Genomic DNA, 16154 nt, shown 5'->3' with positions numbered 1-16154 from the left:
CGTGAGGTTTTCTATAAAAGTCCTCATACTGAGATATTTTGCAAACCATAGGGACCAATTATGCAATTTTGTCTTTATTTTAAAATTAAAAATTGAACAGACCACGTCAACCCGTTTCAAAACCCAAGTGTGAGATCAATTATAAAACATTAGTGATATTTTAGGTGTGTAATGATTTGAACCTTGAACCACTTTTGTGAAATTATACACCTCAACCATTAGGTTTGTCTATATTTATTTTAAAATTAAAAACTGAGCTACCCACGTCAACCCGTTTCAAGATCCATGTGTGAGGTCAATCGTGAAACATTAGTAATATTTTAGGTGTGTCATGATTTGAATCTTAAAACTCTTTTGTCAAATTATACTCGTCGACCCAACCACTAGGTTCTAATCACGAGGACAATCATCATATATGATAATGCCAAAGTATAGGGCTATTTTGGGAGGTTGAAACCATAGTTTCATATGCTAATGTATGCATATCCCTAAGTTGTTATAATCCGAAGTCTATGGGTGGATATCACATGCAACATATGTCCATCTCGACAAACTCTATTTTCACAAGACTAATCTAATCAGGTACCACGACAACATGTCCCATGAGATCGTGATGTTTTCCTATCTGTATTTTTATAAGCCTTTGATTAATGATCGACATATGACCATAGAGTACTGTCGAGGACATTGCTAATTTGCTATTGCGTTTCGTGACAGATTTATTGGTGATCACAAATAGAAACTAAATATTTTTTCTTACTCTAAATTATTTGTTTTCATGTATACTGAAAATCCAAATTATTGTATATTTTTTATAGTTTTTTTAATATGGTGGAACACTTGAACAAGTCGAAAACATACCCAACATACTAAAATGTTCTATGATATCAATATGATGGGTTAAAAGTGAAAATGAGTTATTAACCAAACAAATGCAAATGTCGCCATTGCACACGATTATCATTTTCGTTTGTATTTGAGGAGTTTGTTACTCGTTTACCTCTAAATGACCTTTAAAACATTATTTGAAAACAAAAATATCATGAAAAATAAATTGTGGAATTGAGATTGTGTGAAAAAACAATGAAAGTTTCTCTTTGATAGGGAACAAAATGTTAATTTCACAATGATTTTGCTAATTTTGCAAACCCAATATGAAACATGATTAGTGATTTTGCAATGGGTTCTTTGCCAAATATATGGTTATTTTGTATAAATAGTGGAGAAGATGGTCATTTTGTTAGAAGTCTTCACCCAAATTGATCATTTTTGTGATTCCTCAAGAAATGATGTTTTACAGTTTTGCTAATATAAATTCTTCTGCAACTTTAAATAGTTTTTTTTTTCATACTTTTCTTGCAAAAACTTTAGTTGGGATTTTGAATGTACCATAAAACTACAGATGGAGATATATAATTACCAAAATCCAAAGTTTTTTTTTATACTTTAACCAAAATACAAGACATACCTGGTTGATGTAGAGATGCAAATCAGATGATATTATTGAGCAGTTGAGAAATTAGCATATGATGATATAAAAGATGTACATCATTTTAACGAAACTACATGAAGTATTTACAAGATTATCTGTTGAAAGACAGAGTTAATCTTTGTGAATGGGAGCCGGGTTTTCTTGAATGTTGTCATCATGATTGATGGAAGGATGAGAGTGTAAAGTGTTGTTAAGATTTTGGGTGTTTAAATCTTGAGATTTGAAATCCTGATTTTGCATACCAGATTGGATTTCCACATCATCTCCAGATGAAGAATAATCGCTCCTAAAATCAGAGGATTTGACAGTAGAAGCTTTGGAATCATCATTCCATCCGGAATGTCCAGACTGGAAATCTATATCATCTCCAGATGAAGCATCACCATCACCACGACTCAAATCATCATCATGTCCAAATGAAGTATTATTATTAGTAGCAGGAGTTGTAGTAGAAGAAGAATCAGGGGATTTGGTAGTAGTCTTAGCATACATTCTTCTACTGGAATTCATAGACTCAATTTCTGCATCATCTCTAGAATCCTTGTCATGTGTGCTATGATTTTCATCTCCAGATGAAGAATTCCTGTTTAAATCAGCAGCAGGATGAATTTCTGCATCATTGCTCAAATTAGAGGGTATGGCAGAAGTTGTAGAATCCTCATTTTCGTCTCCAGAAGAAGAATCAGTAGCTTTAGAATCCTCATTTTGTGGACTCGAATTCACAGGATGAATTTCTGCATCATTTCTAAATGAATTGTGTTCGCTCAAATTAGAGGATATGGTAGTAGCAGTTTTAGAATCCTCATCTTGTGCCCTCGAATTCACAGGCTCAAATTTTGAATCATCATCACTTGAATTAGAGGAAATGGAAGCAGTTTTAGAACTCTTATTCTGTCTCCTTGAATTCACAGACTGAATTTCTGTGTCATCTCCAGATGAAGAAGAATTCATTCTCAAATCAGATGCTTTAGAATCATCCTCATTTTGTGCCCTAGAATTCACAGGCTGAGTTTCTGAATGGTGTTCAGATGAATCATCATCATTCAAATTGGAAGATATAGTAGCAGTTTTAGAACCATCATTCTGTCTCCTAGAATTCACAGATTGAATTTCTCTTTCATCTCCAGATGAAGAAGAATCCCTGTTCAAATCAGATGACATGGCAGGTGTAGCTTTAGAATCATCCTCGTTTTGTGCCCTAGAATTCACATTCTGGAGTTCTGGATCATGATTCACAGATTGAATCTCTTTGTCATCTTCAGATGAAGAATCCCTGCTAAAGTTAGCAGAAGTAGCTTTAGAATCCTCATTTTGTGCCCTCGAATTCACATGCTGAATCTCTGCATCATGTTCAGATGAATCATCACTTCTCAAATCAAAGGATACAGAAGCAGTTTTAGAATCCTCATTTTGTCTCCTAGAATTCATCGATTGAATGTCTGTGTCATCCCCAGATGAAGAATCCCTGTTCAATTCAGATGCCATGGCAGCAGTAGCTTTAAGATCCTCATTTTGTGCCTTTGAATTCATAGTATGAATTTCTGCATCATTTCCAAATGAGCCATGGTCACTTGAATTAGAGGATATAGTAGCAGTATTAGAATCCTCATCATGTCTCTTAGAATTCACAGATTGAATTTCTGCATCATCTCCAGATGAAGAATCCCTCCTCAAATCAGAGGACAGGTTAGAAGTAGCTTCAAAATCCTCTTTTTGTGCCCTAGAATTCATCGATTGAATTTCTGTGTCATCACCAGATGAAGAACCCCTGTTCAAATCAGATGCCATGGCAGCAGTAGCTTTAAGATCCTCATTTTGTTCCCTTGAAGTCACAGATTGAATTTCTGTATCATCTCCAGAAGAAGAATCCTTCCTCAAATCAGATGACAGGTTAGCAGTAGCTTCAAATTCCTCATTTTGTGCCCTAGAACTCACAGCTGTTTCATCTCCAGATGAATCATGGTCTTTCAAATTTAAAGACATGTCAGCAGTTGTAGAATCCTCATTCTGTCTCCTAGAATTCATAGATTGGATTTTTGTGTCATCTTCAGACGATGAATCCCTGCTCAAATCAGCAGAATTAGCTTTAGAATCCTCATTTTGTTCCCTCAAAATCACAGGTTGAATTTCTGCATCATGTTCAGATGAATCATTCCCACTTAAATCAAAGGATACAGATGCAGTTTTAGAATCCTCATTCTGTCCTCTGGAACTCACAGACTGAATCTCTTCCTCATTTTCAGATGAAGAATCCCTCCTCATATCAGATGACATGGTATCAGTAGTTTTAGAATCATCATTCTCATTCCTAGGATTCACAGATTGAATTTCTGTGTCATCTCCAAAAGAAGAATTCCTACTTAAATCAAAGTGCACAGATGCATTAGCTTTGGAATCCTCAATTTGTGGTCTAGAATTCACAGACTCAATCTCTTCCTCATTTTCAGAAGAAGAATTTCTTCTAAGTTCAGATGACATGTCAGCAGTAGTTTCAAATTCCTCATTCTGTTCCCTAAAATTCACAGATGGATTTTCTGTTTCATCTCCAAACGAAGAATTCCTGCTTAAATCAAAGGATACAGATGCATTAGCTTTGGAATCCTCAATTTGTGCTTTAGAATTCACAGATCGAATCTCTTCCTCATTTTCAGAAGAAGAATTCCTTCTAAGATCAGAAGACATGGCAACAGTAGTTTCAGAATCCTCATTTTGTTCCTTAAAACTCACAGATTGAACTTCTGTGTCATCTCCAAATGAAGAACTCCTGCTTAAATCAAAGGACACGGATGCATTAGCTTTAGAATCCTCAATTTCTGCATCACGATCACCACTCAAATCAGATGACATATCAGCAGTTTTAGGATCATCAGTCTGGAAGAGACTAAGATTATCTTGATCTCCAAATCCATCACTTTGATCATCTTTACTACTAACTGCAAGTTCTTCAGATGCATCATCAGAGCCACTATCTCTTTGTTCAAAGTTATCCCAGCCAACTGTGGTATCATTTAAAGAACTGCTATGATCAAGCATCTTGTTGACATAACTGGTCACAGGTATCTCAAGCTTATCTGGCCATCTAATCTGCACATCTAAGAACTCAGACAAAGCTTTTACACCTTCAACTGGAGTCCCAACTGTGTCTCTTCTCTTTTCTTCCACCAAAGGCTCAATCATTTCCTGATAATAACATGAATTTTCAGTGGTAATATCATCACAACACACTAGATAATGAATCAAAACGCCCTACATTCAACACCAAATCATACACTTCAATGTAAATACACTACTTCAAAAATCTGAAAGAAAAACACTAACCGAGGCATTTAAATTCAACGATTGAAGTAGCCAACGGTAACCAGAGATGGAATTGAAGATGATGGGTTCAGGAGGAAGGTCTTTGGCCTGGCATTGCCCACAGTATATGCAAATCAGTGACTGTGATCCTCTGAGGAGCTTCCTTTCACAATGTTTGCATCGGAGGCGGGAAGGCGACAGGTCTAGGGCGGAGATTGAGTTTTCAATGGTTGGAAGAGATTTTAGGGTTGGGTGTTGAGGGTTAAAGGATGATAGTCCGGCGACTTCTCGGAATCCGATCTGAGATTGATTGATCAGATCCGATGGTACTTTGGAGGGCATTACGTGCGTCGATCAAGATTTCTGAGATTTCCGTGCTTCTCCGGTGGTGGTTTTCCGACGCCGGCGTTGGTCACTGTATGGTTAGTTACTGATTGCGCTCGGTCGTTTTTACTTTTTACTTTTTACTTGTAAATCTAATTTTAATTTTAGATGTACAAGTAAAATTCTTTTAATAGATTATATTGTAACAAGACGAAGTTTCACTATTTTTTTTTTATTTACATATTTAGTAACAAACTTGTTGAAAGTGTTAATATATAGTCATTATAACAATTACTTTTCATTTTCTTCATATTTGGGTAACTATTTCTTGATACACATCTAGGTAATGAACTTGTTGAAAGCATTCACATCTAGAATTTAACATGCTATAGCAGGTCGTAATGGTCATATATAAACATTTCCAACAAGTTTGTTACCTAGATATGTACAAAAAAAAAAAAAAAGATAGTTACCCAGATGTGAACACACCGAAAAGTTAATTACCTTAATAAGTCATATTTCCGCTTTCAATTTCGTACTATACAAAACGATTTTTCAAAAGTTACGTAAATATTTAAGATTTACAAAATATATATAATGGTTAAAAACTCAAAATATTTGTTTAAAAAAAATAATTGATAAAATGATAAAATCAAATTTGGTTATTAAGGGTTTTGAATTTATTTGTACAAGTTTTTTTTGCATGAGATTTCAATGTTTGATCATAATATAAGGCTATGTGGAGAAGTCACCATCAACCCACCGAAAAAGTGGTGTCACCTCTGAGTCACGTCACCTTCACCACCAACTCATTCCGCATAGGAAATGGTCACCACTAACAACATTCATTTTTTTATTTTTTTAACATTATATTAAATAAATAACATAATTTATAGAATATATAACTTTTTTATTTTTTGTAACACTATATGGAAAAAAAACATAATTTATAAGATAAATAAATTTTTTGAGAACACACACACGCACACACACACACACACACACACACACACATATATATATATATATATATATATATATATATATATATATATATATATATATATAGAGAGAGAGAGAGAGAGAGAGCTAGGTTCAAATGTTTTTAACAACTATTGTGTGTCTAAATACACCAATGAGAATTCAAGAAATAATAAATAATTAAATAAATCATTAAAGGGTATTTTGGACCTTTTACACTTTTATTTAAGGAAATTATTTAATTGAAATCATTCAATTAAGGAAATAAACTAATCATTCAATTAAAGAATTAAACTAAATATATTTAACCTAGATATGTTTACGGCCGAACACTTCATCATCGACATCAACACCATCACCATCATCGATTCTACTTCTTCTTCTACAATCGACGGATCCAAAAGGGAGCACATACTCTCGTCTCGCAATCGATGATGGATTCTGGGGTCGATGAGGCTGAAGAAGGGGATGCGGAGGAGCAATGGCGTTGTTGTGGGGTCTATGAACACGAATGATAAGCGAGGAGCAAACGGTAAGGAAATCCCGACGATTGCAGGTACTTGGATGGAGGTATCCTCCGGCAGCCTCCTGTTCTTCTTTCTTTGGTCCGGTAATCCAACAACTAGGGGATATAACTGGAAATTATTTACCTCAATCGAGATTGATTTTATCTCTATTTTGATTCAAGATCGAGATTGTGTTCATCATCTTATTAAATTCGATTTCTTCAATGGTTTATTTCTGTTCGATTGAAGAAATATTCTGATACAACTCGCACTTCACAGTCATAAGTTGGATTTTGTTTCAAAAAAGTCAAAATTGGCGTTCATATTTCTAAATCGATAATGTAAATGTGTGTTTGTTTCTTGAATTCATGACTGGGAATGAATGCATATGTGTGTTGATGATTCAATCACAGCTATTGAATTCTGTATACAATAACAGCTCTTGAATTATGTAATGTATTCTATTAGAATTTATTTTATATAAATGTATTCTGTTAGAATGTTTGAGAATAATTGTCAACAACAAGTACATTCTGTCAGAATTTATAGTTTTTATTCTCTTAGAATGCATCGAATTTTTTAATTTTTGAATCTTGATTATGTTTTCTTTGTGGATTTAGGTTTTGAAGAGGCTAACATTGATGTGGAGAAGGAAGAAAACATAGAGAATGAGAGTGTATTATACCAGAATGTGTTATACTACAATGTATAAAATGTTGTTAAAAAATAATATTCTATCAGAATATATTAGTGTTTTTGTTAGATTGTGATGTTTTTTTTTTATTTTTTCTTTCAGAATGTTGTTATTATTCAATGAATCACAATCATACAATGTAATTATTTGGTATATTATTAGTTCAAGAATTGATTTTGTGTATTCTTTTTAGAATGTATTTACTAGTTTATGGTTGGGGTTCTGTCATTCTAACAGAATAAAATCGAAAAATATATTTACTAGTTTATGGTTAACATTCTAACATTCTGACAGAATAAAATCGAATTTTTAATTTTGAATTAATTTAAAATATTCAGATTTTTAAAAATAAAGGAATTAATTATCCCTAAAAATCCGAAAATTTCCTTTTTTAATATATGTTAATTGACTAAAATGCCCTTATGCTGAAATTTGTGTGATTATATGGTATATGTTATCATATTCTACTATCATAGACCCTCAGATCATGACCTTTGATTATATTCCATCCGATGGTCCAGATCTGTGCATTCTGGCACACAATAGTTACTAGAAACAAAATAACCTAACCATATATATATATATATATATATATATATATATATATATATATATATATATATATATATATATATCACATTAATTAAAAACATAGAAATTTAAAACCTAAATTATTAAAATACACATAAAACCTAACAAATCAAATATTACACTACTTAATTAAAAAACAAAAAAAAAGTAAAACATAAAAACCGGAGACAAATACTACTCGTCGTCATCATCCTCATCCGCCTCGTCGTTACCTTCTGCATTCTCATTGTAATCATCGCCCTCATCCTCTTCGTCTCCATCGTCATTTCCCCCTTGGAGTTGTCTCCCCCATATGTGCTCGGTCAAATCGTGTCGTAGATTGTGATGTGTTTCATGATTTTGTATTTCCAAAACTCTAGAGAAGTATGTCGGGCTACCAACTTGTATTACTACAGGTGGGTTAAGTACATCGTTCCCGGTATATGAACAAATAGTTCTGCCCTTTTCTTGTATTATCATGTTATGTAAAATCACACAAGCAGTCAACATTGTCGTTAGTTTTGCCTTATCCAATGTTCGTGTCGGATATTCGATTATGTGACAGTGACACCTTTGTTTTAGGACTTAACAAATGTAGCATACTCTGGATATATCTCATCACCTAGGTAATATCCATACTTGTATTCATTTCCATTCACAACGTATGACATATATGGTGCTTTACCCTACAAAATATCGTTAAATAACGGAGACGTGTGAAGCACATTCAGGTCATTGTTTGACCCCGCTATATCAAAGAATGCATGCCAAAACCATAGGTCGTTTGAAACAACCGCCTCCAGTATAACAGTCGGGACCCCATGATATCTTCGTGTGAATTGACCACACCACGCATTGGGACAATTTGCCCACTCCCAATGTATACAATCAATACTACCAAGCATCCCTGGAAAACCATGTTTAGCTTCATGCGCGACATACAACTGTTCGACATCACTTTTAGTCGGATGTCGCAAGTATATGTCACGGTAAAGCTCTATAACATACTCATAGAAAAGATATGTACCATCTCGACCCGTCCTTTCAGACATTTCCAGATACTCATCTGATGCGTCTGCGGTTATACCATATCTCAATTGTCTAAGAGCGGCCGTACATTTTTGTATTGTAGTAAAACCACGTTTACCTCTAGCATCCAATCGTAATTGGAAAAACTCATAATTACGTTCCAAATCTGAAGTTATACGTAAAAATAAATTTCTACTAATATAAAAACATTCTTCGAATTTCGATAGGTCATAAAGACTATCAGGGGAAAAATAACCACGTACCAAAAGTTCATGTGCCGCCTCTCAATCTCGATTGATATATTTTCTACGTTTCTTCTTGCGGTGTGAAGTTTCGCCTCTCTCACGAATCACGTCTTGTGTCACAGACAATAGTGTGTGCAACACTAAATCGTCATCAGAACCGCTATGCATTTTTAGTTGAATTTGTATGTTTGATTTGAGAGAATTTGTATGTTTGTTTTGAAAAAATTGTGTAAAAGTGGATATATATATATATATATATATATATATATATATATATATATATATATATATATATATATATATATAGAGAGAGAGAGAGAGAGAGAGAGAGAGAAAGGAGATTAAAGAAAAAATGTTTTTTTTTATTTATTGTCCAACCAACGGTCCTAATTAAAGTGTCAATCAATGTACGCGTCTTCGTCCGTCTTGGGAGCCACACCACCACCAACCCACTGAAGCTAGGGGCGGTGTTCATACGTGGAGAGAGCCTCCACGTAAGCATTTCACACGTGGATCTCCCTCCACTCCGGGCAGCCTAACTGTTATTTTTTGTATTTTTATATATAATCTTGGAAATTTGATTTTCTTTTAGTTTCTATTTAAAAATAAAATAATGCTAGATATTTACACCAAAATAATATAAGTAATAATAGTTCGAAAGTTTGGTTATCTCCTTTAAGATTATATATTCATACGATTAGAAAAGTGGAGTACATGCTACAAATGTAATATCATAAGCTAAAAAAACATTTTTACCAAAAGGGAATTTTTTTTTTTTCAAACTCAATCTCAAAAACCCCTAAGTATTATTATCTCAGCTTCTCATAATTGGATGAATAGAGGGTAATGTATAGACTATTCCATATATTTATGGGTAAAAATCTTAACCAATATCAAAATGATGTAATCAATATGATTATTATGTCACGAGTTTCCCATTTTTAAGAATTTAGTACTAAAATAATATTGACGTAACACTAGCAAATAATTGCAAAGTAAGAAGTAAGAACACAAATGCTTACAAAAAAGGAGATGTCAAATCTCATCTCATAGGTGAAAATTTACACATGTACAATAGGCGAATTGTGTCTATACTCTACAGTTTTTTTATACAGCTCATAATCGGACAGTCTAGCATCAGCAAAAACAATCTTCCTAAAGGAAAAAAGAAAACATGATCCATCATGGATGTGAGTTAGTAAACCAGAGATGATAACACAAATACAAGATACATAACAAATATATATAAGAGAAATAAGATACAATGTTACCACTGTTAATTGTTAAATAATATTACGTAAATAAACGACATTTGTCCCTCTATATTACAGAAAGATGCAGCAATATTCTTCAAAAGCCTTTCATTGAGCACCGAATACTTTACATATTAAATTTATGTTTTGTTAAGTGTAATATATAATTTCTATGTTTAACTAGTTACCATTATAAATTGCATTTGAAAGCATAACTAAAAAAGCTAGTTAAATTATAAAATATAATTTTCTTTAAATAACAAAATATTTATATTCCAAAAATACCCAAATAATTAATTGAAAATAGTATAAAACAGAATTAAAAAGAGTACATTAACTAACATATTAGGGTCCGATCCAACCGTCCAACCAGGGCAATAAATAACCGGGCTATCGATTTGGCTTAACCGGAGTTTTTGGCAAGCTAAACTGACTTTTTAAACCGGGTTCGAACGAGGGACCATTTATGTAAAATAAACTCCCATCAGTCGTGACGCGAAAAGTGCCGATTTTCCTCTTCTTCTTTTCATTTGCCGATTCAGGTTTCATCAACCACAGCAAGATTTTTTAGCAATACATCATCTTCATCTTCATCTTCCTCAAGATCAGGTGCAAGTGAAACTCTTATTGACATATTATCAGTGTGTGTGAGAGAAAGAAAGAAACAGTGTGTGTGTGTGTGAGAGAGAGAGAGAGAGCGATGGCTCCGAACAGGTCTGGATCTTGCAATCCGGCGATGATGAGAATCGGAATCGTGTTCTTGGGGCTATCTTTAGTAGGTTATTTAGTAGGTCCACCACTATACTGGCATATTCTCGAAGGTTTATCCGCCGTCCGCCGCTCTTCCTCCGCCGTATCTTGCCCTCCTTGCAACTGCGATTGCGATTCCCAACCTACCCTCTCCTTTCCTCAAGGTACGTAAACCCTAAATTCTCCCACTTCTACACTATTCCACCATCTGCCCATCACTAATTAACTTTAATTCGTTCAAAATTATGAATCTTGATTTGATCTGTCACCCAATTTCCACTAATCAGATCTCATTTCTCATTAACCTCCATTTTTATCGTTAACTCTATAACAAGTAGTAGAAATAGAAGATGTTAATGTTGATGACAGATTCTTCATCAATTTCTCAACTGATTTATATTTTCTTTTTTTCTCACAGGACTTGGCAACAGTTCCTTCACTGGTTAGTAATAGAATATTAGTATTACACAAACAAATACATACTTTCAATATCGATAATGTACTTTACTATTTATGCACAATAGCAACATACTTCCATAAATACATTGGTATTTAATATTTATATTCAATTTTTGATGAAATGTTGGACTGAATCAGATTGTTCAAAGCATGATCCGGAAGTGGATGGAGACACGGAAAAGAACTTTGCAGAGCTTCTATCAGAAGAACTAAAACTAAGAGAAGCAGAAGCATTAGAGAGTCAACAACGTGCTGACATGGCATTACTCGAGGCAAAAAAGCTGACATCACAATATCAAAAGGAAGCAGACAAGTGTAACTCCGGAATGGAAACATGTGAAGAAGCCCGTGAAAAAGCTGAAGCAGCTTTGGCCTTACAAAAACAAGAAACCGGAAAGTGGGAGTTGCGGGCCCGCCAACGAGGATGGAAAGAAGTCGGTGTTAGGGGCACTGAGGTCTTTTGATCTTTGCATACTGTCATTGTTTTTTGTTAGCTTGAAACATTTATACACAGAAATTCATGAAAATTTTGTGAATATTGTTATTGTGTTTGATTATATTATTATAAATTGTTGATTGTAATAGTAGGGAAAAAAAATGTACCTTTATGGGATGTTGGGGTGGGAGGGGAGATGGATGCTGACGTCATCCATGTCAGGGAAGCTGTTGAGGGTTAATCCATGCTCATTGGCTAAATGTAATATGCAGATGAAAGACAGGTGTGGGGTGATGTCATCATTTGATGTGGCTGCTGGGGAAGATGATAAAATGTTTTTAAAAGACAAATCTTCATCCTGCAATCACAACTATCAGTATTAATAATAGAGTTTCCATTGCTATCATTTATGGAATTTTTTGGCATCTAAAGAAAAAGAAAATTTACTCCGGCTGATTTCTGCATTTCTTGGATGGTTGACCAAAGAGTATCTTTTAGTACATGAACATCAACTTGTTTGGATTTTTTGTCATATTGGATGTCGATTTTTTCTACCTGTGTTAATTTTATGAATAGCAAGAAATTAGGAAATGTATATATATTTGTTTCAAGTCAAAACTAGTTATCAAATTGGAGTTTTAATAAACAAACCTGACGTGGTTGAGAGACAAGAGAGTCATCAACATCACTATAAGCATTTCCATCATCAAATTGGTCACCAATTCCACAATCATCATCACCCCATGATGGATTAGCTTCTTGTTGATGAACTTCATCTGATAATAAAATGTTATCACAATAATATCACATGCTGTAGATAAACAATAAGAATGATTTGTATAGAAGAAATCAATTGACCTGAATTCCTCTTTCCTCTCTTCTTCCCAAAGCACTACAAATAAACAAAAGAATCATTAATCATATATGGGTTTGAATGTTTGATTAACAGGTGATTGTTATAGAATATATTTAAACAGAGGTGAAATTACCAAAACATTTGGTAGAAGAAATAGTTTCACTAGATGCTCAGGTTGATAATGGCAATCTTCCGGAAGCATTGTGTTACAAGGTTCTCTATATGCAGGCAACAGCAATGAGTTGGGATTTTTAGGAGGAATGAAGGGGTCAACAATGTCATTTTCCAAAACTTTCATAAAATCTATATCGGCTTCAAATTGTTTCTTGCTTCTTGGTTTTTTAAACAACAATGGTGATCCATTTTCCTTGGTAGAAGCTTCTTGACCTATAAAACATTAAATGAAAAACAAAATGTCAACTTTTGATGACGAGGACAAGGAGGGTATTTATGTCTTTTGCACAGACAAGAGATCGGGAACAAGTGTGTGTGTCAATTGTCCATTCACATCATGTCACAGTGTCAGTCCAATGCATGCCAAACACAGTACAAACTTTTATACCTTTAGACTTGTTATATTTCCAATGTTCAGGGCCCGCCCAGGCATTTTGACTTGTGGTCAAACCCCGTCTTGGAAACAAAAAGTCATCAATTTTTATAAATTTGTCATCTACATCACGATCATGAGATTCATATTGCTCATTTTCCTACAAACAAAAAACAAGATAATAAGAAAAATGAAAAGCATGATGCTATGATTGAGTAGATTTGTCAAAGACTGAAAAATGATCAAGATTCAAGCACCTCATGGGGTTCTACTTCTTCCTCCCTTTCATAAGTGCCCTCGTTGTCATTAACAAAATCCCACGTTCCAAAGTTATCATTTTGATCACCATCAAGGGCATAATCGTCATAATCAGGTTCATGAGAATTTTGGGCAAAAACAGTGTCTGGTGGTCTTTTATCATCAAACATGTTGACTATCTCCTTGAGAGTTGGTGAGATTTCTTTGCTCTTTGAGATGTTAATTGCCATTTGTTCCATGCAGTCTACAGATGAATGAAAATACAAGATCCTTGTCATTTTGTAAAATGACCATTTTGCCCTCCATATAAAAGATTAAAAACATACCTTTTGCATATGAGATATCAATTGTCTCGATTTTATCAGTTTGGGGTGAACAAGACATGCAGTTTGCAGGTACTTCAAGTGAATCAAAAAGGACACGACACCCACCATAGACTCCAAGATTATTCAGTAAAAGACCTTTTGCCCCTCCTTCATCAAACTGAGCAGACGTTTGATGATAAAGAGGATCCACAGTAAAAGCAACTAGAGAATAAAGATAATTTCATGACACCCTTTTATGGAAAAAAAAAATTAAAAAGGTATAAGTAATAAGTTGTGCCCTTACCATCAAATTTCTTCAGATTAAGATTCTCAAATGATGATTCCAGTGTTGAAAGAGGAGAAAACTGTAGATTTATGATGCAATAGGTTTAAGGTAGGTATTCAAACAAGATTGAAGACGAGATGATGAAAGACCTTTTGTTCATGCTCCTTTTTAGTACTTTGTTTCCTTTGCTCAGTGTTGGTGTTTCCATCCTCTAAATTGCCTGATAAACATGTATCACACAAAATGAACCCTTGAATATTTCTACAATATAAGGTCTTTTGATTTTTCCATTGCATATTTGAACCGATGAAATAGGAAAAACATATGTATATATAGCTATAAGCCATACATCGCTTTACATTATAAGTTATAATGGATGACAAGGTACTAAAGACTATTTTTTCTTGGAATGATAAGTACAATGCGATATAACTGACCTTGTTCCATGTCCTGTCCAACTCGATTAATGGCTCCAAGGAATTTATATGCCTCAGCATGGACAGAATCCACCCTTGTTGAATATATTTTAACTCCTGCTTCAAGAGTGCAACTTGCCTGCACTTGAAAAGATGCATTGTGATTTGTGATCCAAATTATAAGAAATTGTTTCTACTCTAACTATCCAACTCCATTTGTTTCTTTTTGTAGGTTAAATTGTGGAATAGATAAGATAAAATCTTAAGAAAGCTAGAAAATCAAGCAAGAAAACGAATATTTTATTATATTCTTCAAACTGTGCATGTACATGTCTTGTCTGGTCTGGACAAAACTTGTGTGGATTCCAAACCAGATTTGGAATTCATGTTGTGTCAAAAGTGATCTACACTTGAACAAAACTTAAAGATTACACTGATTCCTGCTTAAATAAACAACACTTAAAGGTTACTCATTCTTGTAGCTTTCTAGTAATTAATAATCACTTAAAAGATATACACATGAAAGAGTGATGTGGTTAAAGTTTCTTTCACTAGTTCTCTTAATTATATTGTGATAGACCTCCATCATAATTAAGTATGCACTAGCAAGCCATATACACCCAATGTGGTCAAAATTATCTTTGTTATAAATGGATTGCTAAATGATGTAGTTCTAACAGGTCTAAATTAAATAAAAGGACAACCTCTTAAGGAAAGAAGAAAAGTAGAATTCAAAAGGAATTAAAGCTACTGTCAATAAGTACAAACAACTTTGATAAAGACTTCAACATAAATCAAATTGATCTTCAGTACCTTCTGAAAATTGGTCTCAGCATCATCTTCTTCGACTTTTATAATGTCACGTAGATGATCGATCAAATTCAGCTCCCAAGTATTCTTCTGATTAATTTTCTGCAACAGAAAAAGGTTAAATCATGAGTCATAATAGAAAAATGAATCTGTTAAAACACACTAGCGCTAAGAGTAGTAGAGACATTTTCACTAGCTAATTTGATGCAATTCTGGAACAATTCCATGATCTGCTCTTGACCTAGAAAAGCACCGGCAGGATTATCATCAGCTGCGTTATTGAACGTTACCGGCTTCCGGCGGATGGAAGCAGCACGGGCGGCGCGTGCCTGAGCACGTTCAAGTTGATCATTGTTGGAGCCGAGAACGAAGGTGGTGACCGGAGATAGGATCGTCGCTCTCTGTTTCTTCACATGTGTAGCAATAGGGCTTACCAATCCAGCCATTCTAGTTCAAGTCACAAATTTGCACTAAGCTTCAATCCTTTTTTTAGGTTTCGGATTCTCAATATTGTTCAGATTTCATGATGAATTTGCAAAAAGAGTGAAAGTTCCGAGGAGCGTGTTCAACAACTGAGATAAAAGTGAACAACTTTCCCTCCTTTGTTTTGAAGTTGGAACTTGCAAGAGGAAGTTTATGG

At 34.2% G+C, this 16154-nt stretch overlaps 4 protein-coding genes across 6 annotated transcripts; 1 reads left to right on the top strand and 3 right to left on the bottom strand.

Annotated features, from left to right (window-relative positions):
* Positions 1-1603: 1603 nt before the first annotated feature.
* LOC111905673 (uncharacterized) lies at positions 1604-5131 on the bottom strand. Its single transcript, XM_023901369.1, has 2 exons — positions 4811-5131; positions 1604-4738 (listed from the first exon to the last, which is right to left on the bottom strand). Exons 1-2 carry the CDS (start codon positions 5129-5131, stop codon positions 1604-1606), a joined length of 3456 nt encoding a protein of 1151 aa, XP_023757137.1.
* Positions 5132-8550: 3419 nt separating this feature from the next.
* On the bottom strand, positions 8551-9306 carry LOC111905675 (uncharacterized). The gene is made up of 2 exons (XM_023901370.1): positions 9204-9306; positions 8551-9059 (listed from the first exon to the last, which is right to left on the bottom strand). The coding sequence occupies exons 1-2, from the start codon at positions 9304-9306 to the stop codon at positions 8551-8553; spliced, it is 612 nt and encodes a 203-aa protein (XP_023757138.1).
* Positions 9307-10104: 798 nt separating this feature from the next.
* Positions 10105-16129, bottom strand: LOC111905664 (condensin complex subunit 2). 3 transcript variants are annotated; one of them, XM_023901360.3, is made up of 14 exons: positions 15700-16129; positions 15518-15616; positions 14726-14843; positions 14438-14508; positions 14307-14367; positions 14024-14224; positions 13697-13941; positions 13455-13599; positions 13026-13279; positions 12895-12928; positions 12688-12812; positions 12484-12591; positions 12204-12394; positions 10105-10289 (listed from the first exon to the last, which is right to left on the bottom strand). In XM_023901360.3, exons 1-13 carry the CDS (start codon positions 15958-15960, stop codon positions 12206-12208), a joined length of 1911 nt encoding a protein of 636 aa, XP_023757128.1. In that variant the 5' UTR covers positions 15961-16129; the 3' UTR covers positions 10105-10289; positions 12204-12205. The 3 variants fall into 3 exon arrangements, with proteins under 3 accessions (XP_023757128.1, XP_023757126.1, XP_023757127.1); XM_023901358.3 differs by having other exon boundaries at positions 10105-10293; positions 15700-16128; XM_023901359.3 differs by lacking the exon at positions 10105-10289 and adding an exon at positions 10929-12074 and having other exon boundaries at positions 15700-16128.
* LOC111905666 (uncharacterized) lies at positions 10823-12182 on the top strand. Its single transcript, XM_052767291.1, has 3 exons — positions 10823-11305; positions 11560-11583; positions 11739-12182. Exons 1-3 carry the CDS (start codon positions 11092-11094, stop codon positions 12062-12064), a joined length of 564 nt encoding a protein of 187 aa, XP_052623251.1. The 5' UTR covers positions 10823-11091; the 3' UTR covers positions 12065-12182.
* Positions 16130-16154: the final 25 nt, after the last annotated feature.

This window comes from Lactuca sativa, chromosome 9 (assembly GCF_002870075.4).
Source record: "Lactuca sativa cultivar Salinas chromosome 9, Lsat_Salinas_v11, whole genome shotgun sequence".
Taxonomy (NCBI): Eukaryota; Viridiplantae; Streptophyta; class Magnoliopsida; order Asterales; family Asteraceae; genus Lactuca; species Lactuca sativa.
The sequence above is the reverse complement of the archived record's forward strand: the minus strand, read 5'-3'. Positions and strand labels throughout refer to the sequence as shown.